Source organism: Elephantulus edwardii, unplaced genomic scaffold, assembly GCF_000299155.1.
Source record: "Elephantulus edwardii isolate Elephantulus edwardi_28Jun2011 unplaced genomic scaffold, EleEdw1.0 scaffold00122, whole genome shotgun sequence".
Lineage (NCBI taxonomy): Eukaryota > Metazoa > Chordata > Mammalia > Macroscelidea > Macroscelididae > Elephantulus > Elephantulus edwardii.
In genome coordinates, this window is record NW_006399872.1 from 9,555,800 (window position 1) to 9,577,540 (window position 21,741).

General features: G+C 39.7%; 1 protein-coding gene across 1 annotated transcript in view; it reads right to left on the minus strand.

Moving 5' to 3' along the window:
* Positions 1-21,741, minus strand: part of LOC102875694 (3-hydroxybutyrate dehydrogenase type 2-like) — a 42,483-nt gene that overhangs the window by 13,236 nt on the left and 7,506 nt on the right. The window contains exons 2-6 of the mRNA XM_006893096.1: positions 20,879-20,957; positions 15,612-15,708; positions 13,703-13,811; positions 2,938-2,998; positions 1,462-1,575 (exon numbers count right to left, since the gene is read on the minus strand). Coding sequence (XP_006893158.1) covers positions 1,462-1,575; positions 2,938-2,998; positions 13,703-13,811; positions 15,612-15,708; positions 20,879-20,957 — 460 coding nt within the window. The remainder of the gene's footprint in view (positions 1-1,461; positions 1,576-2,937; positions 2,999-13,702; positions 13,812-15,611; positions 15,709-20,878; positions 20,958-21,741) is intronic.

The following is a 21,741-nucleotide window of genomic DNA, read 5'->3' on the forward strand; positions in this document are numbered from 1 at the left end:
AGGACCGTTATGTCAGATGAAGCCTCAGAATCCTTGCCTCCAAGGAGCAGCCTGGTTTAACCCTCTCTAGGATGAATCTGTTTGTTTTCTTAGCAGTCTATGGTACCCTCAATATTCTTCTCCAACACCAAAGCTTAAAGGCATCAATTCTCCTATCCTCCCTAGTCATTGTCCAATTCTCTGACGCATAACAATTGATTGCAAAGACCATGGCCTGTATCAGATGCACCTTAGTCTCCAGAGAGACACTGTTGCTCTTCAGTACTTTAGAGGGGTCCCTAACAGCAGACTTTCCCTTCACAATACATCTTTTAATTTCCTGGCTGCTGGTGCCAAGAGTGCTAATTGTGGAGGCAAGCAAACTAAAGCTGTGAACAATTCAATCTCTTCACCATCCATCCTGATGCTGCCAATTGGTCCAGTGGTGAGAATCTTTGTTTTCTTGACATTGATCCTCAATCCATATTGAAGGCTGCAGTTCTTCTTGGGTACCAGTATTCATTTTAGGTAGTTGAAAGCTTATAAAAGGGTATATATATTCAATATATGCACCCACAGTTATTAAGAAAAGGAGGTTATTTCCTAATAAAGAAGTTCTTGTATCCTTTTGTTTGGACACATTGAATTTTCTTTGTACTAATAATATGTTCTTTCCTTCTCCTTTTCTTTACATCAAAGGTTGGCACACTTCTTTAAAAAGCCCTTGTTGTAGGTGCTATCAAGTGGAGTATGACTCATAGAGGCTCTATAAACAATAGATTTGAACTCTGTCCTCTCCTGAGCCATCCTCATCATTTCTGACATACTTGATCCCATTGCTAGAAAATGGGTATTTGTGACTTTCTGGGTTATTCAGTCTCTGCTACAACTACTCAGTTTGCTACTTTAGCATGAAAATAGCGATAGCTAGCACATAAACAAATATGGGTGGTTGTTTTCCAATAGCATTTTATTTACAAAAGCAGGCATTAGGCTAGATTTGGTCTGCCATAGGCCGTTGTTTGCTGGTATAACAGAAAGGCTAATAATGACTTCTTAATGATGGGCAACTCCAGGTAAGTTATGTGATTACATGGCTAAAGTAGACTCACATGTTCTGGAATGCTTTGATGACTTTCCGACTCTCTTCCTACTAAGCTGTGAGCATTATCTACTTTTAATCATTCCCCTGATGATCTTTCATCTGCTTCTAAAACGGCCCTGGAGAGTGTCCACATGTGATTCTGAATTAACTTACTCACATGGGTGGCATCTGAACTCCCTGCAGCTGTGGCTCATTCTTAAGACCTTGGGATTGCTTCCCCAACTTATACCTGAACTTTTATCTTAATAAAGCTAGACTTTTTCTTTTGAACTCTACACAATTACAGACTACCACAAGAGGTAAACAAGCCTATGCAGCTCTCTTTCACAGTGGCAAATTGGATGTTAGGGTGGGACAGCCCTTTAATGATCACTCACCTGGACACACACAGTTGCACCTGATACCCTGCTGGATGAAGTCTGCAGCCACAGACTTTGTGAGGCCAATCACCGCAGCCTTGGTTGTGCTGTACACACATCTGTTCACAACTCCTGAGGGTTAAGACAAGGCACAGCAATTGGAGGAATGAACAAAGTCTTTGGGAAGGGAATACAAATTTCTTCAAGAACCATATTCATGTTTCCTCCATCCCCTTTTGAAAGCCTAGTTTCTGAATCTGGGAAAATGGTATCAGTACTATTGTTATTGTTGATTGCCTTCGAGCCAAGCACGACTCATAGTGACCCTATGAACAAAAGGCCTGAAGCCCCTCTACAACTATTGACATTTATCAACGTTCATAGAGTTTTCAGAGGCATGTTGTTTAGGAACTGGATGCCACTCCTGCTTCTAACTGGCATAACTCAACTGAGACATGTGTGTCGACAGGTGTGTTGCTTGTAGATGTTATGGATTAAATTTCTAACTCATTGTGACCCAATGCAATAGAGTTCAACTGTCCTATAAGGTTTTCTTGGCTGTAACATTTTTGGAAGCAGATCTCAAGGACTTTCCCCCTAGAAATTTTGAATGGGTTCAAACTGCCAACCGCTGGAGAGCAACCAAGCACTTAATTGTTGCACCAATTGAGGTTCTGCCACTTATTTAAAGCAATAGTCTGCTTTTCATTATCAGTTTGGTATAACTCTTAAGTATACAAGTTCTCAACAAAAAAAACCCAAAACCAAACAACCCCCAACGGAAAAAAAAGGCAAAAAAGTGAAAGACCAGTGCTCTTGTTTTTATGCTTCTGACAATGTGCACTTAAATGCATGAGGAGGGATCTTGTATCAGTGGCAACTCTCACCACAAACTGGGTTCATCTGTGTTCAACTACAACATTAACTCCTTTTTGGTCTATCCTTCGAGCTCTTCTATTTGACATTTCATTTAGGGGCAAGATCAAGTCGTCTCTGTGAAGCATTTCTCAAACCCATAAGCAGAATTTTCCCTGTTGTACTCTTGACAGCATTTTGTAAAATCTTGCGCTGCAATACTATGATAGCATATAAGATGTTTTTATTTCTCTCTCGCCAGTGCATAGTAAATTCTTAGGGTCATGGCACATCCTGGGTGCTAAATACATTTTTTAAAAATTCATTAACCTGATAAATGCTTTCACTCTTAGTGTATTTTTCATTTCCATATGTAGTAGAAGGAAATGAGAAGGTAAAGAAAAAGCCATTACAATTTTTTTTTAGAAATAATGTATGTATATGAATGGTTTGCATCTAAAGCAAATGGCCTGATAACTAACAAACTCAATATAGATTTAAAAATAAAATAAGGGAGCTTTGAACTTATGTATGAGCTTTATGAGTCTGATATGGCCTTTCCCCAAATGTATGGTGCATAAAATTTATGTCACAAACATACACACACACGTTATATCACCCCAAATAAAGCAGGCTTACCTTTGATGCTGGAAGCCACAGAGGACATATTGATGATGTTGCCAGATTTCTGAGCAAGCATCTGCCAAAAGATATATGAAAAAATTACATTCTGCAGGATAAGTAATTTGTTGCTGTTGTTGTTCAGTGCTGTCAAGGTAATTTCAACTCACAGGAGCCCATGTTAGAGTATAACTCCCTCCTAGTGCTTTCCAGGCTGTAATCTTTATGGAAACATAGCATAAGGTCTTTCTCTTGTAGAGCTGGTGGGTGAGTTTGAGCCAACAACCTTTTGATTAGCATCTAAGTGATTAACGATTGCATCACAGGAGCTCCTGGTCAATGGAAGCTAAAGTTAGGCTTTTGGGTTTACCAGTGGCATAGTGCAAGCTAGTGACATACAGGATAGTAATTCGTGGTGTCAGTCCCAATCCCCCACATGGATTTCCTCTAGTAACAGAATCCTTAGTGATATTTGTTATAGATTTAAACCATAGAATAATATATGCTACATGTGGTTGTAAATTGCTTAAATGTAATATTTCTTAGATTATATAAATATAAACAACAATATTAGTTTCTAATTTCCACTCTATTGAGTTACACTATTAGCTACAGCGTCGCTTTGTTGTTGTTAAGTGTCTTCAAGTAGAGTATGACCCATAGCGACTCTATGAACAGACCTGAACGCTGTCCTATCCGGCGCCATCCTCACAATGTTTGGCATACTTAAGCCCACTGCTGTAGCCACTGTGTCAATCCACCTGGTTAATAGTATTTCTGTCCAGGGACGTGGGAATTGTATACTAATGAAGGAATTTTTTTTTTCTCTCTTCGGAGGAGGAAGCGAGCTGGTGGGGAGGGGTGGAAAGGGAGAAAATTGTGGCAATGAATGAATGGAAATCCAAAACCTATGTAAAAAAAAATTAAAAATTATAAAAAAAATAGTATTTCTGTCCTTCACCATCTCTCCACTTTTCCATTAGTAACTGAGTATAAGCCTTCTTTTTATTTTTTTTCTTCTTTTCATTAATTACTAGTTCATTCTCAAAAAAATTTATGTAAATTTACAAATACCAACTACCACGATATTGTAGCTAAAGCCACCAGAAAACGTGACAAAATCAGTCACTATATAAACATTGGCAGCAGTTTTTGCTCAAAAGTCTCCTCTGGGAACAAAAACTCTTAGAATAATACAGTGCCTCCTTTAGAGTCCTCATCAGCCCTAGATCCTGTCTCAAGTCCCTGCCAAGGGAAGCTTTGCAGAAAGAACAGAAAATAATGCATCCTGTTGCCAGCAGTAATCCAGCTTTCTGTGGGTCTGGCAAGTTCTCCTGCCATATAGCAGATGCCAAGAGAGGTGCTGATCAGTTTGACATATATTCCTCCCATTAAAGCAAAAACAGTCACGCAATCAGCCACACACCAAAAGCTTGTCAGAGGCTAGACCCACTATATGAAGCACACTTGCAGGTGACAAGTGGCAGGAGCCTAGAAATAAAAAATGAATTAGAGGCAAAGAAAAATCTTTGGTAGGCATGGGTGGCCTTCAGGAACCACCAAACCAGCAGGATACTGGACTGGCACAGGCCAACTCCTGGGAACTACTAAACCAGCTGAATTGAAGACAAGTCCAGGCAGACATGTGGGTATAACTAAAATTGAAGGATGCAAAGTCATCCCTGGGAGACCTCAAGGGAAGGTGTTCCAGTGATGCCTGACACACTGAGCTGGACTTTATGTTGCTCTTTACACTTTCTCTATTCTTTATTAAAACTGTTGGTCAGAAAATGATCTGTTGTTGTTGGGTGCCATATAATTGAGTATTACTCATTGTTGTTGTTATATGCCGTTGAGTTGCCTGTGACTCATAGTGACAATAGTTACAAAGTGCTGTATGTACAATAGTTCTGAACCCTGCCCTATCTGGAGCCAGTCTCACTGTCTTTGGCACACCTACCCCACTACCCCAACCCCATTACCCCAATTACTGGGTCATCCTTTCCTGTGCTGTCCCTCCACCCTCCCAAGCATGACGTCCCTCTCCAAGGACTGATCCTACCTTGCAACATGTCCAAACTATGTCAGAAGGAGTTTCAGAATCCTTGCCTCCAAGGAGCAGCCTGGCTTCACCCTCTCCAGGATGAACTTGTTTGTTCTCCTAGCAGTCCATGGTATATTCAATACTCTTCTCCAGCATCAAAGTTCAAAGGCATCAACTCTTCTTTTATCATCCCTAGTCATTGTCCAACTCTCTAATGCATAGCAAGTAACTGCAAAAACCATGGCCTGGGCCAGGCATACCTTAGTCTCCAGACTGATATAGTTGCTCTTTAATTCTTTTAAGAGGTCTCTGACAGCAGACTTTCACAACGCAATTTGTCTCTTAATTTCCTGGCTGCTGGTACCGAGTATTGACTATAGAGCCAAACAAACTGAAGCTTTCTACAATCTCAGTCTCTTCATCATCCATCATAATGCTGCCAATTGGCCCAGTGGTGAGAACCTTTGTTTTCTTGATGTTGAGCTTCAATCCATAACATAACAACAACAACAACATTGTCTTCTTCCTTTGACTTTGTAATGACTTTTTGCTTTCTTCGTGATGGTATCAAGAATATCATCCATAAAATGGATGAATTCAACCAGTGATTCTTTCACAGATGTAATCCATCTGGCCTCTATGTAGTCCATGTGTATAGTCACTGTTTCCATTATTTTATAAAAATTATTTTCAAGAAGAAATAATTGATTGTAAAAAATTCATTCTATCTCCAGCTTCATTTCTGCCACTAAGCTTGTATTATCCAATTATTATCTTTCTTCCTTGTTTCCAACTTTTGCATTCCATTCACCAATTATTTTTTAGGAATCTTAGTTGCATGTTGAATATATTTCAGACTGCAAAAAATTTGTAAAAATCTATTACCTCCTCTTTGGGTATGGTTGTTGGTGTATATATTTGAGTGACAGTAGTATTAACAGATCTTCTTTGTATGTGTGTGGATAATATTCTGTAAATGGAGCTAGAAATGGCCTTTTTGACTATGAATGCAACCCCATTTGCCCCCAGTTTTTCATTCCTGGTATAGTAGATCATATATGACTGACTGATTCAAGTGGCCCATGCCAACCTATCTTAGCTCACCAATGCCTAGTACCTCAATATTTATTCATTCCGTTTCTTTTTTTAACAATGCCCAATTTTCCCACATCCATACCTTGTTCCACATTTCAATTATCAGTAGCTATTTTCAGCTATTCCGCCTCATTTTTTTGTGTCTTCCAATGTGAGTGCCTAGCCTCTAGTGCAATATCTAATAGTCAAAGTGTTGTCTATTGTTCATAGGGTTTTCCAAGGTTTGCTGTTTCAGAAGTGGATAGCCAATCCTTATTCCTAGTTTGCCTTACTCTGGGAGCTCTGCTTTAGTACAGCATCTGACAGAAAAGCACTGTACCCAAAAGGGCATATGATAGACAAGGAAAGATATACATATCTAAGCAGCAACATGTGAAAATATTCCCTCAATATAAAAACTGAAAGACATTACCCTTAGATATAATGGTGCAGGTGGCAGGGATTCCTACATCAATGCTGAGGCACAAGGTCCAGAAGGCCTGAAGGTTGTCTGACATTGTGCTAGATGGACTAAAAGAGTGCAAATAAGGGCTGAGGTGCCAAGCATATCAAAGAAGATAGCAGGGGAGAAAAGAATATCTTACATAATTAAAGTGATCAAAATGAAATAGGATCCTCGAAAAATACAATAGTGTTTTAAACTAAGCCTTAAAATAACTCTTTCCTGTCCAATCTAACAAAAGGTATCACAGATTTTTAATTCACAAAGCATTCACCAAACTAAATTTAGTGTCTAATTATGGATCATGAGATCTGTATGATCTTCATTCTTACAGTGCAACAACCCCTCAGACAAAGCCTTAGAATATAGTTACCTACGAGATGCAAGTGATGCCTATTAACACTTGTAATCAGCATTCAACCCAGGCCCTCATTCATGTCACCTACCCAACACCCACTTAGTACCCGATGTCATGGTCTAACTCACTGGCTTCCCCAGCAACAGCCCTCTCAGGCAAGTACTATGTGCATTAGATGAGAATAATTCCTTAGAAACGCAGTGCTTAACCCTACCCCTAAGTGAAGTCTAGAGGGAGCTCTGTAACTATATGTAGTTATTCTTATTCTGACTTAACTTTTCTGTTCCCATTGACTTGGATCTCCAGTGACTCCAATGCCTACTCTTTATTAGATTACCATTCTACACTTGCTTGTTTATCCAACACATGTTTGTTGAGCATCTCTATGAACCAGGGACCCTACTAAGTGACCTTGTTGTTATGTGGTGTTGAGTCATCTGTGACCCACAGTGACCCTATATATTGAGCCAGTCTTACTGATTCTGACACACCTACCCCCATTGCCCCAGTTACTGTATCAATCCATCTCATCTGGGGTCTTCTTCTCCTCCGCTGTCGCTCTATCCTTCTGAGCATGATGCATGATGTCCTTCTCCAAGGTCCCTCCAGGTCATGTGTCCAAAGTGAGTGAAATGGAGCTTCAAAAAAATATGGAGCTTCAAAATCCTACCCTCCAAGGAGAAACTTGGCTTCACCCTCTACAAGACAGATCTATTTGTTTTCTTGGATGTCCATGATATGTTCAAGATTCTGCTCCAGCACCACAACTCAAAGGCATCAATAAATTCTTCTTCTGTCATCCTTAGTCATTGTCCAACTCTCTGATGCATAGCAAGTAACTGCAAAGGCCATAGCCTGGATCAGGTGCACCTTACTCTCTAGACTGACACCATTGCTTTTCGGTACTTTGGAGAGGTCTCAGCAGATTTTCCCAATGCAATTTGTCTTTTGATTTCCTGACTGTTGGTGTCAAGAGTGTTGATTGTGTTGCCAAGTAAGCTGTAATTGTTAACAACCTCAATCCCTTCTCTATCTATCATGGTGATGACAATTGCTCCAGTGGTGAAAATTTTTAACTTTTTTTTTTTTAGTGTAAAATAGTAAAGATAGATCTATTAGAAAGTTATATCCCAAAAGGGATGGACCTCCTTCAGTGATAGGAACGATGGAAAGAAAGCCAACCTTTGTCTTCTTGATGTTGAGCTTCAATCCATATTGAAGACTACCATCCTTGACCTTCTGCAGCAAACACTTTAGCTTCAGGTCCTCCTCAGTTTCAGCAAACAAGGTTGTGTCATTTGCATAACAGGTTGTTGTTGTTGAGGTTTTTTTAATCTTGATGCCACATTCCTCCTCATAATGCCCAGCTTCCTGAATCATCTGTTCTGCATACAGACTGATGCACTCTTTTCCTGATTTTGAACCATGCAGTGTTTCCTTGCTCTGTCCTGAAGAATCCCAAATTCTTGCCCTACTGGATCTTCTTTTCTACTAAAATCCTAGACTCTATGCTGACCTCGCAGTACAGTATTTTCAACTTGTTCTCTGCCTTTTTTTACTATCTTCCAGTCATGGAATGGTTTTCCATGTATCTATCAATGAAAATAAATTTCCTATAAGTGTTCCTAGGTTTTCACCACCTGACCTTTCAGAATGGCCAGATTCCAAATTCTGGCTTCCCCTGGAAAGTTCTAACCTGGCATCTGTGTGTCATGGTTAATGATTCAGTGTATCCTAGACAATCAGGGCTTAAGGGATTGTATAATCTGTCTCATTCAGCTCCTCTGAAGCTCACATTGTAGATGAGGAAACAGACACCAAAAAAAGCACAGGTGTATCTACTCAGGCACAAAATCAATTAGGGCCAGAGGCTGAGATTTGGAGCCAGGCTTGAGTCACCTTCAATAGTGTCAATGACTCTTGGGATCGCCTATCATAGCCATTAAGGTCTCTTAGGATTTGTTTCATAAATGAGTGTTGCTGATTTATGTTGGTTATTGTTAAAAATGCTTTAAAATTACAGGAAAATTCACTATTTATAAATTGTTGATTTGAGTATGGTCACACTAGAACCAACCCATAGCTGACCCTCTATTGGGTTTTCAGAGGTAGGGAATCACACAGGAGGAGCCCATCTGGCTCCTGTGGAGCAGTGGGAAGCTTTGAACAATATGCCATTGGGATTGCAGGGCAGCTTCTTACCATTAGGACACCAGAACTCTCTATAAGAGTTTAATATTTGGAGAGTTGTTGTTTTATGTGCCATGACTCATAGCAATCCTATTTACAATAGTTCTGAACCCTGTCCTATCCTGAGCCAGTCTCAATGGTTTGTATACACCTAATCCCATTGCCCCAGTTGCTGTGTCAATCCAATCTCATCCAGTATCTTCCTCTCTTGTGCTGTCCATCCACTCTTACAAGCATGATGTCCTTCTCCAAGGACTGGTCCCTCCTGGCCATGTGCCCAAGGTATGAGATGGACCTTTTTGCCTCCAAGGAGAAACTTGGTTTTACCCTCTCCAAGATAGACTTATTTGTTCTCCTGGTGGTCTATGGTAAGCTCAATATTCTTCACTAGCACCATAACTGAAAGGCATCACTTCTTCTGCCATCCATTGTCACTGTCCAGCTTCCTGATGTATAACATGTAATTGTGAAAACCGTGGCCTGAAGACTACCTTCATTGCTCTTTAGCACTTTGGAGAGGTCCCTGATAGGAGAGTTCCCCAATGCAAGTCATCTTTTGATTTCCTGACTGCTGAGTGTTGATTGTGGAGTAAAGCAAGCTGAAATATTTAACAGTCTCAATCTCTTCTCCATCCATCATGGTGCTGTCAATTTGCCCAGTGGTGAGGATCTTTGTCTTCTTGATGCTAAGCTTCAGTCCATATTGAAGACCACATTTCTAGACCTTGTGCAGCAAATGCTTCAAGTCCTCCTATTTTGGCAAGCAAATTTGTGTCATCTGCATAACACAGGTTATTGATGAGTCTTCCTCCAATCCTAATGTCACACTTCTCATAAAGTCCAGCCTTCTTAATGATCTGTTCTGCATATAGATTGAAAAGGTATAGAGATAGGATTCATCCCTGAAGAGGTCCTTTCCTAATTTTGAACCATACAGTGTTTCCTTGGTCTGTTCCGACACTGATTCCTTATCTGAGTAAAGGCTTTGCATGAGCACAAGCAAGTGTTCTGGGGTTCCCATTCTCCTCAAGGTTAACCACAGTTTGTTGTGATCCACACAGTCAAATTACTTTGCACAATCAATGAAGCACAGATAGGCATTCAGAACATTCATTGCTTTCTTCCAAGATCCATCTGACATTGGCGATAATGTCTTTATTGCTACAGCTTCTTCTAAACCTAGCCTGCACTTCTGGTTGTTCTCTGTTAATGTACTGTTCCAGTTGTTTTAGGATAATCTTCAGTAGGAGTTTGCTTGTGTGTGATATTAGTGACATTGTTCGATAATTTCCACACTGTCAGACCACCTTTTTTTGGGAAAAGGAATAAATATGGATCTCTTCCAGGCAGTTGGTCAGGTGGTTGTCGTCCAGATTTACACTTTTTTTTATCACTATCTCCTCTGAATCTCACATCTGCTATCTTAATGGATCATTCAAAGCAGTCCTAAAATGCATAGGTTGGTTTTACAAATGAGTCTAAGGAATAGGTAAAAGTCATATCCCTGTGACCAATGCATTCCCCTTTCACCACAGCCTCTGCTCCTCCTGTACAATATATAGCTAAGAATACACCTTCACAAAAAATCATATGCAGGGTCCAGGTTACATACATTCGTACGAACTCCAGTAGGCAGTTTGTATTCTTAAGCATATATTTGTTTAATATTCAGTGGATCTATGTAAAGATTCTTTCTAGACATGGAACATTAATGAAAAGACAAAACAAAAATGAGATATCATTTCATCCCAGTAACAACAGCAAAGTACAACAGGGCAGCAAACAACAAATGCTAGTGAAATAGTGGAGAGACTGGAACTCTTATTCCCTGGTGGTGGAAATGTAAATTGGAACAACCACTACAGAAGGTGGTCTGGCACTTTCTCAAAAAGGTGGAAATAGAAATACCATTTCATGCAGCAATTCCACTACTCTGAATGTACTCTAAAGAAACCAAAGCTGCAACTCAAACAAATATATGCACACTCATGTTTATTGCTGCATTATTTATAATAGCAAAGATACAGAAGCAACCCAAGTGCTATCAACAAATGATGGGTAGAAAAACTATTGTACATCCACAAGATGGACTATTATACAGCACTAAACAATGAATTCATTAAATATTGCATAAAGTCGAGAAGAGATTATGCTGGGTGAAATATCTTAGCTAAAAAGGGTCAAATAATGCATAACATCACTGTTGTAAAATAAGATTGACTTGGGGCATTGTGGAGAGAATAGGAAAAGAGTGGATTGCACTGGAACAGATGAGGGGATGAACTGTCTGAAAATAATATATGATTAGCCAATTATATGTATGACAACAATCTGGAACAAGAGGTGCATTGCAAAGTGGACTCAGGGAGGGGCAAGGGTAGAAAATGTGCAATGATGAATGAATTGAAAAAGAAGAAAAGATCTTCATAGCTAACTAATCCAGTTTTCCTACTAATGTTCATAGTAATTCTTATAAACATTAGGTTGAAACTCCAAATCATTGTTTCACCTGTTGCAACTCATTGTGACCCTTTAAGGGGTTCCTAAACTTATAAATCTTAATGAAAGCAGACTGCCTGATTGTTCTCCAAAGGGCTGCTGGTAGATTAGAACTGCCTGCCTTTTGGTTAGAAGCCTATTACACTATCAGGGGTCCTTATTAGGTTGAAAGTTCAGGGACAAAACATGTCTGCTTATAACATTAACAAAGCCATTCCCTGGCCCTAAGTTGAGCACAACTCAATACCTTCAGTCTCCTAATGCAGCCAAAGCAGAAGAGGGCTTGTGAATGATTTTTCATTTCACTAGGGAGCTGGTTCTATACTTGGTCGACCTCTTTTACTTGATGAGCCTATGTTGTCTGACCCTTCTAGCTTACTAACTCATTTGAAGTAAAGGCCATGTACTGTTCATAGTTTGTCTCCCAGAGCCTAAAAAAACAAAAAAGAAAGTAAGAAAAAAAAGAAAACTCACTACTGTCTCATCAATTCTGACTCATGGCAACCTTCTAGGCCAGAGTAGAATGGTTTTGGACGTTTCTAATTCTGGAAATCTTCAGAGAAGCAGACTGCCACATCATTCTACCACAGAGCAGCTGGTGCCTTTGAACTGCTGATCTCTTGCTTATTAACCAAATATCAGGGCTCCTTTCCCAGAGCACCTCATCTAGTGACCTAGACTAAAAGGTCATAGTGTTGTCTGTAAAAGGAAATTAATACCACTGAGAAGTTTTTGTTTGAATTCGGAAAATTCAAGAGGCATAATGGCAGACTCTTTGCCTTCCATATTGGAGCTGGGCTGAATTCCTGGACAATGCACATGCATCCAACACTTGTCTGTTAGTGGAGGCTTAAGTATTTCTGTGATGTTGAACAGATGTCAGTGGAACTTCCAGAATAAGAGACAAAGTGGGAAGACAGACCTGGTCATCTAAATCTGAACATAAGCCAATGAAAACCTTGTGGATTACATGGTCTAATCTGCTACCATGGATGAGGATGGCACAGTACCATGGAGTGTTTGTTTCAGAGTGTTTGTTTCTATTTTATGAAGTTGACACACGTTGAAGACTGGCTTGAAAGTAAGTGCTAACAACATAAATAAGCTCAGGAGAAACTTCAAGATAGAAGACAGGAGTGGAGTACACATGCTGGTGTGTTTCTTGACACTGACATTCAAGAAGGTGCTGAACAAACAAGGTTCAAATCCTGACTAAAATAATCACTGTATAGTTGGAAACCAGCTAATCTTTCAGTTTCATGCTCTGTAAAGTGGAGTGACTAAAACAGCAGCCATGTTACAGAACTGTTCACGTTACAAGATTGAGTTCTGGTGGCCCTAGTGGTAAGGAGTTGTGCTGCAAACAGAAAGATAGCAGGTTCAAGTCCACCAGTTACTCTCAGATGAAAGATGCGCGATCTCCACCCATGAGATTTGCAGTCTCTGACAACTCACTAGAAGATCAGCTATGAGTTGGTTCCAACTCAATGACAGCGACTGAGAGTCATAGAAATGTGCTGGTCCCAGTGCCTGGAAGGCTCTTTGCAGACACTGGAATGATCAGTGCCCTCACTGTTAGGATCTCTCTGAAAACCTCATCTTACCAGCAAGACTCTCCTGAGCCTGATGTCCTAGCTTACTCTTTTTAACCACTCTCATAACTACCTCATATATTGTGTATTTATCTGACTACTTATTAATCTGTCTCTCCCTTTAATTATGTAATAATCTCCCTTAGAGAAAGGACTTTGTTTACTTCACGCCTGCCTTGTATGCCTAAAATCAAGCCGAGCACATAGCAAATGCTCCACAAATATCTCTTGAACTGATGAATTCTGTTGTTGTGGGCCACTGAGTCAATTCCAATTCATAGTATCCCAGTGGAACAGAGCATAACTACCCCCCAGTTTTCTAGGCTGGAATCGCTATAGAAACAGGTCACGAGCTCTTTTCACCCATGGCACAGCTGGGCTGATTGGAATGATCAACACTCTGGTTAGCAGCTGAGCTTTTAACCATAACTGGGCAGATGTACATAAATGTCACATCAGTGTCTGTGTTGGTCGTTAGGTCAGCTACTATCACTCTACAGCACATGTGGGGACTCTTCCTTGGGGCTCAGTGTGGAGAGGTAAAGGGATGATGGTCATGTTACCTTAGGAAGGAAAGCCTTGATCATCAGGTACATGCTTCGGACATTAAGATTCATTGAGAAGTCCCAGTCTTTCTCCTCGCAGTCCAGGATGGTTCCATGATGAACGAAACTGGAAGGGATTCAACCATGGGGGAAAAACAATCACTTAAAAAAATGCCTAACAACAATGAATGAAGAAACAAAAAAAAATTTAAAAAATGCCTAACGCATTTCGTTATCACTCTCATTGTCATTTATGAAGTTAGACAATTGTTCCTCTCTAACCAAGACTTATAAATGAAAATTTAAAATTCAAATATAGAATGCTTAGCATGTAAGGTCTTCAGATATTTCGATAGCTTATGCTAGCAAACTTTGTTATTTGAGATAATAACTTTCTTTCAAAATAAGGAGGTAAAACTTTGGAACAACCATAATTCAAGAGAAACTCTTTTATCAACAACAGTAAAAAGTCACTGCTGTCAAAAGCAAACAAAACAGCAGAGAACGCAGCACCTACTTATTTCAAGAGCAACAGTGCCCTCAAGTGGTACAGACTTAACAGAAATCAAAATAGGAAAAATCTTCTCATTGTCCATGAACTGGAATCAAACTGACCCATTAGTGGCTATGTGGGAGGAAGATGAGACAGTCTGTTTTCTTAAAGATGTTCAACCTTGAAAACGCTATGGGCCATTCTCCTCTTTCCTATGGGTGGATCTGAATTGGAATGGAATGACAGCAGTGACAGTATTGCTGTGTCAAAAGTTGGGAGCCTCTCTAAACTTGATTAAATGGAATACTTTGCATTTTGTAAAACTCTACTAGAAAAAGTGTTTCACTTTAATTTAGAAGCTCCAGAGGATCATCAAAGAGCCCTGGTGATGCAATGGTTACGTGCTGGTTTGCTAATCCAAAATTTGGGAGTTTGGACTCGACAGTGTCTCCATGGGAGAACAATTCTGGAGATCTGTGACCCCTCTGGGGCCTTTCTACTTTGCCTGTAGGGTCATTATGAGTCAGAACAGGGAGCTCTTGTGGCCAAGTCCATGGTGTTGTGCTGCCCAAGGCTGTGCCTCTCTGGTGGTTTAAAAACACCAGCAGCTCTGAAAGGGAAAGCTAGCCAATCTCCTCCTGTGTGATTTAGCCTTGCAAACCCAGTGGAGGGTCAGTAATGAGTTTATTGTGACTCAAGGGCAATAAGAGAGAATGAAAAATGAGCCAGAATTCATTGGACAGAATAACAGGACCATCAGCAACAAGTCTGTTTTCATTGTTCACATAACCTGCCTTAAGATCAAGAGCTCTGTATCAGAACTGGTTGCTGTTGTTATGTTCTGCCAACTAGGAACTGACTCAGAGCTGATCCTCCAGAAGGTTTCTGAGGCAGTAAATGGCACATAAGGAGACTGCCTGTCTTTCCCTGCACAATAGTTAGTGGATTCGAACTGTTTACCTTTGTGTTGGCAGCGCAAAGTCCTTAGTACTAAACCACCAGAGCTACCTGCATTAGGTCTGTGTACCGTTGAGTCAGAACTGACCCATAGCTGACCCTCCAGTGGGTTTTCAGAGACAGTTGATGGAATAGGAGGAGATTTCTCATCTTTCTCCCGTGAAGCAGCTGGTCGATTCAAATCATATGCCTTTTGGAACTGCAGTGTAGCTTCTTATCACGAGGCCACCAGAGCTCTCACACGAGTTGTCTTAAACAAATAGACATGCTTTATGCCTGTACCAACTTCTATAGCCATCTTACTTACTGAATTCCATGTGTAATGAAAATAATATCAGAACTCTTGTCATATTTCCCAGTGCAAATGTTAAGATTCACAATGAATAATGTTACCATATTTTCAAAACCCTTTTAATAAAAATAGTTAAAAAAACCCCATCTTTCTGTAGGAGAGTAAATGAAAATAGTATGAATTACCCAGCAACATTAAAGAGAACATCAAGTCTTTCAATGTCATTGGCAAACTGATCAATTTGTTTCTTCTTTGTGACATCAAGAACACGAGTTTGAATACCTGAAAAATCAAGACAGGATTTACTCAGGCTTAAAATATCCAGTCGTGAAGATTGCACAGTGGCGATGGCCTTTATTTGGTGGATATGCATCCTCCTTCTAGCCTCTGGGAAGAGTTTCAAGTGCTTGGCTACTGAAAGGCTGCAGGTTTGATTGTTCCCTAAGGACAGAGAAAGGCTTGGTTGGGATCACTACTCTTGAACACCCTTTAAAGTCCGGTTCTACTCTGAAACACACTGGGCACCATGAAGTGGAATTGACTGCAACTTGAGGGTTTTATTTTTGTTTAAAGAGCTGTCATCTTAAGAATCTTTAAGAACAAAAATGAGAAGGATAAAAATGCTAAAGTCATCCTTAGTTTGACTTTCATCACCTTTCTCTTCTTTTGAGTCTCTCTCTCTCCTCTGAAGTGAGTCAAGATCTTTTCTGAGTAATGACTTTATAGCGAAAAATGGATGATTAAGATTATATATTTTTCAGGAACTTAGCAGTAAGAATTGGAAGCAGGTTCCTTTTATCCCCTCGCCCTTTTTTTTTCTCCAGAGTATGAGCTTCAGGTACAGTAATGCTGAATTCTGTCTGAAGGGTCATGGGGAGGTATGGGTGGGAAAGGGTGGGGATGGGACAAGACACTGTTTCTGCCCATGAATTTTAGCTTTAAACTATTTTCATTATTAGAAATGGCTCTTGGCCAAGGGCATTGGCACTTATTTCTGGACTAAATTTCAAGCAGGAGAAATGAGGGCACTAAAAAAGGGAAGAAACTCTTGATGGTGGACCTGAGGGAATCTGTCCTAGGCTCCAAGAGATAGGAGTTACTGAAGAAAATCCAACATCCTTCAATGAAATAGAAATTATTATTTTTATACTGAAAATTCATAGTTTATTTTTTCCCTTTATGAACGTAAGAAAAAAAGATTAATAGAGGGAAGACTAGCAGTGAGCTCTGAAAGGATCTTTCTCTTTTGTGCAGTTGAGCAGAACAGCTTTGCTTTGATTTACTGGAGCTGCAATTCAGCATCAGCTAGTCCAACGAATGAAGTCAATGGACGGATTTGTGTCTGATCGTATAACCTATTTTGCTGAGCTAGATCACTTTCATGAGAGCTCCCTGTGGACTTCTTTCTGGGCAGCTCTCACTGAAGCCCTTTGTTGGGCATGTACAGAGGTGTGGAGGCAGGGGTGATAGGAGAGGGGTCTCTGGGCAGCCCTCTAAGTGTTGAAGGATTAACCAGTTTTGTTCTTTCTCCGGTGTCAGTTAAGACCTTCCGTTAACTACTTTCCTGAGGACAAGTTCCAGCTTGTCCACAGCAAGAAAAAAGTCCAAAGAAGTCTTTGGAAACCCTTCTGGACACTGCCTGCTCTCTCCCTTTTCAGATTCTGTCCACTTTTAATTTTTTTCACCCACAGAAATTTACTGTGGACAACATTAAAAGGAGTCTTGATGGTGTAGTAGATTAAATGTTGGGCTCCAAATTGGAAGGCAGGCAGCTTGAAACCAACAGCTGCTCTTTGAGAGAAAAATGTACACTTTTTTTTTGTTTGTTTGTTTTGTTTTTACAGCTTCAGAAATGTCATTGGGGAAGCGGACAGGAGTGGGTATTGTCTTCAGGGGTCAGAATCAACTCATTGGCAACTGGTTTTCTGCTTTACATGCAAACCAAGAAGTTCTGGTGGCACAATGGTTATACACACGGCTGTTAATCAAAAGGAGTTTGAACCCACCAGCTGCTCTGTGGGAGAAAGATGTTCAGTTTTTATTGAAATGAAACTCTTTGGGGCAGTTCTACTCTGTACCATATGGTCACTAAGAGGCATCAATGCAGTGGTAACAGCTCTGTACAAACCAAGGAGCTCTAGTAGTTCAGCAGGTATGTACTTAGCTGCTAACTGAGAGACAGTCAATTCAAATCCATCATATGTTCTATAGGGGGAAAAATGTGGAAGTCAGCTTCCATAAAGATTCCAGCCTTAGCAACCCTATGGGGCAGCTCTACAGTTTTTTATAGGGTCAGTATGAGCTGGAATTGTGTTTATGACAATGGGTTGAATTTTGGTTTATGCCCAAGCCATTTCTTTCCTAAGGCTGACATTCTCCTGGGCAGAATCCTCTATTAAGATCTACTTTTCTGCAATGGTCTTCGTGAAACCACTTTTTCTTTCACCTCCATTGTCTTATTGTAAAGCATACTACTCTTCACTAATTTGGCGTAACTAGTCTCCAGTCTGGTCCCTCTCTTATAGTACTCACAGCTGCAGTAGTGATTTCTTAAAATACTAATCTGATGATTCTCAATTTCTGACCACCATAGCAATTTATTTCTTCCTAATACATAAACACCATTGTGATTTGCTTTTTTTTTTTTTTCCCAATTGGCTCTCTAACATCAAGTCTGTAAGACAGTGGATAGTTGTTGTTCTGGTGTACTGTATTTTCACAACCGACCCATAGCTGATGCTCCAGCAAGTTTTCAGAGGCATTTAATCACACAGGAGGAGATTGTCCATCCTTCTCCTCCAGAGCAGCTGGTGGATTCAAACCGTGTGCCTCCAGGATAGCAGTGCAGCTTCTTGCCACTAGGCAACCTGAGCTCCCTAGCTAGTACAAAATATGGACAAAAATCCAACAAAATTCTGTACAAGAGTTTCCTCTTTAAGTTTAGAGCCATACTAATAATTTTCATAATCTCATAGTGTTCTCCCCAAGATACTTGATTTTAGGGTTGAAAGGACTCCAAAAAGGTGGCCACTACCACATGTGGATTGTTAATATTTGAAATTTATCTATTCTGAATTGAATGTGCTTAAACTACACATGGATTTTAAAGATTTAGCATAAAAATGTCAAAGGTTACATTAATTTATTTTAATATAGATTATATATTTAGATGTGCTGAGCCAAGTAAAAATTATTATTGTGATGCTAGGGCTTCTGAAAATGGCTTTTCTATCTATTGCTTTAAGCCACCCAACCTTCCCTGGGGGGTCGTGCTCTCCAGTTGCTTGAAATACTGACATATGGTTTGTCATTGATCAGCATCTTCATCATCAACAGCTGTGAGGCTAACACAAACGAGATCTAACCAGACTTCAGAAAGACTGGCTACATGTCGCCTAATGGAGGCCTGAAGATGGAGCCAGAATTAAAGCTTAAGCATGCTAGCTGATTGGAGAAAGAGCTGACTTGTGACTGCTCTGAGACAAAACTTGTTTGATGACTGAGGAAACCAAGGACTTCTTGTATTTGTGTTGCTGGTCTGAACCTGGACGCTCACTTGTTGACAGAGAAGCTGACTGAACTAATTGAAAAATTGTGTCTTATTGTTAATCTGATTTGGGGCTGCTATTTGGTGCTGTTCATCCTTTGCCTCCCCGCTCAGCTGCCCCTTACCTTATTTCCCTAATATGAGTATGATTAAAGTCAAGTCTGTGAGTCAATTGACAATGAACATTGGACTCAGTGATTAGTAGAAGCAGGTGCAGGGGCATGGGAAGTCACGTCTAACCTTATGGGGATCCATTTTATACTGTAGATATTGTTGTTGGGGACAGTTCTCCTTTATGGAGTTAATAATGGTCAGATTTGGACTTCCTCGTATTGTTCTTTCTCCATTTTGCAATCAAGATTAATTATACCAGGTGCTTTTTTATCTTTTTTTAAAAAATTAAACAGAAACTGACACTTTAATAATTGTGTCCAAGGTGACAAACCTAGATGAGGCCACAGCTGAAGCCACCAGTAGGCCCCACTAAGTGACTCAAACACAAACTCATGCTAAACAATCAGAATGAACTCCTAGCTGACCCTCTGTTGGATTTCTGTGGCTATAAATCACACAGGAGGAGATTGCTCATCTTTTTCCCTTGGAGCTACTGGTACATTTGAAGTGCTGGAGAATCACCACCTTTGGGTAAACAGTGCAACTCCCTAAGGGCTATTTAAGAAATTTAAATTTGTGCATGTGTTTTGCATCACATCTCTATTAGAAGGACTGTCCTATAGGGGGAGCAGAGAAGACAGAAAAACCCAAACCAAGAAAACACAGATCTAATAGACTGATTGAGGCTGGAGGGTTTCTTGTGACCACTATTCTTCAAATTTGAAGATCTTCAAATCCTTGAAATTACCTTGTAGCCAAATAACAAGCTGGCTTAAAATATAGTGACTATCATTCACAAGCACTGCATGCCTTTTAAAAAAAATCATGTATATGAGACAAAATGGTTAATAATCACTTTAAACAAAAATGAGCATGTAAATGCATAGAGATACTAGAAAAATGGAGATAACCAGAACGAAATAATGAGAATAGTCACATACTGTGAAAAATGTAAACAATGTCACAAAAACACTCATGTAGAATTCTTTTTTGCCTCATGTAAAATTATTGAATGGAAGCCTAAATTGTGAAACTTTCATTAAGAACACAGTAAAACAACAAGGAACTCATTAAATCTTATTCAAAATAGATGACCTTGGAGGACATTAGGCTGAGTGAAATATCTCCATCACAAAAGGACAAATACTGCATAGTACCACTGTTGTACAACGGGACTGACATAGGGGTTGGGGAGAGACTGAGAAAGATGGGAAAACTTACATATACTGCATTGAAACAGATGAGAGAGAACTGTTTAAAAGGTATATATGATTAGGTATTATTGTCGTGACATGAGTCCAGAACGAAGGCTGCATATATGGAGTGGACTTGGGGAGCGGGAGTGTATAACAATGAAAGAATTTTTCTTTTACTTTTCAAAGAGAAGAAAGAACTGGAAGGGAGGGGTGGGCAGGGAGAAAAGCGCAACAATGAATGAATGGAAATACAAAATCTCTGTAAATTTTCATTAACATTAATAATAATAATAATTATACCAAAAAAAGAACACAGTAAAATGATTTTTTAAGTAAAAATTGTTAAATATTCATATAGAATCCTGTGATTAAATCCTTAAACCTCTAACATGTAGGACAAGTAAAAGCTTTAAGTACACAGTACTGACTTTAGTGTGTAGGCTCACAGAATACACACCTGATATCAGAGAGTCAGACTATCCAAAGGCCAATGGAGGTGAATAGCTAAGGAATTTTCTCTCAACATGTAATTAGTACTGCTTTCATCATCCTTTGCAGGTTCTGACTCCTAAATTAAAGGAATTGAGTTGCTTACCTGTGTAGTTTTCCAGTTCCTGAAGTTTAGACTCATTGATATCTGTGGCTATGACTTTGGCACCTTCTCTTGCAAAAGCCTGGTGAATACAATACACAAATAAAACCTTTGTCTACTTTGCTAAGCTATTTCTACAAATGGAAAGTCAATTGGCCCCTCCTCTGTTTATCTCATTCCTATTGTTTTTTCCCTGTAAGTGGGGCCACATACTTTCTAGTCTCACTCAACACTATGCTGTTATTATTTGTATTTACTTTCAAGTAGGACAAGATGATATGCATTGTACTTGCCATCTGACTCCGCCCATTCAAGTAATATCAAATAGGATGCTTAGGTGTCATCTAGCCAGCTGACTCATAGTGATCCTATGTACAGTAGAACAAAACATAACCCTATCCTGTGCCATTCTCACAATCTGTCAGGATGCAATCATGTGCCAATTCATTCTGAGAGTCCTCCTATTTTTTGGTGATTTTCTACATTATGGTTATGAATCATGCTCGACAGCTCCTAACAACAGCAACAACTACCACACCAACTACTACTATTACTTTTCCAAAAATTGTGTCTTTTTTCCGGGGACTGGCCCTTCCTGATGTAAACAGGACACTGCTTTTAAAACCGGATTTTTGTTGCTGACACCTATCAAAACATAGCTAATTTGTGATTTGATATCCTGTACTCCATTTTTGAGTAGGTGACTAAATTTTAAGTGTTTTTTTTTAAAGACATTTTTTAATTTTTTTTTCTATAATTATATTTTATTCATTTTCATAAACATTTACAGAGATTTTGGGTTTCCATTCATTCATTGTTGCACTATTCTCTCTATCCTCCTCCCAGTTTGTTCTTGTCCAAATGCC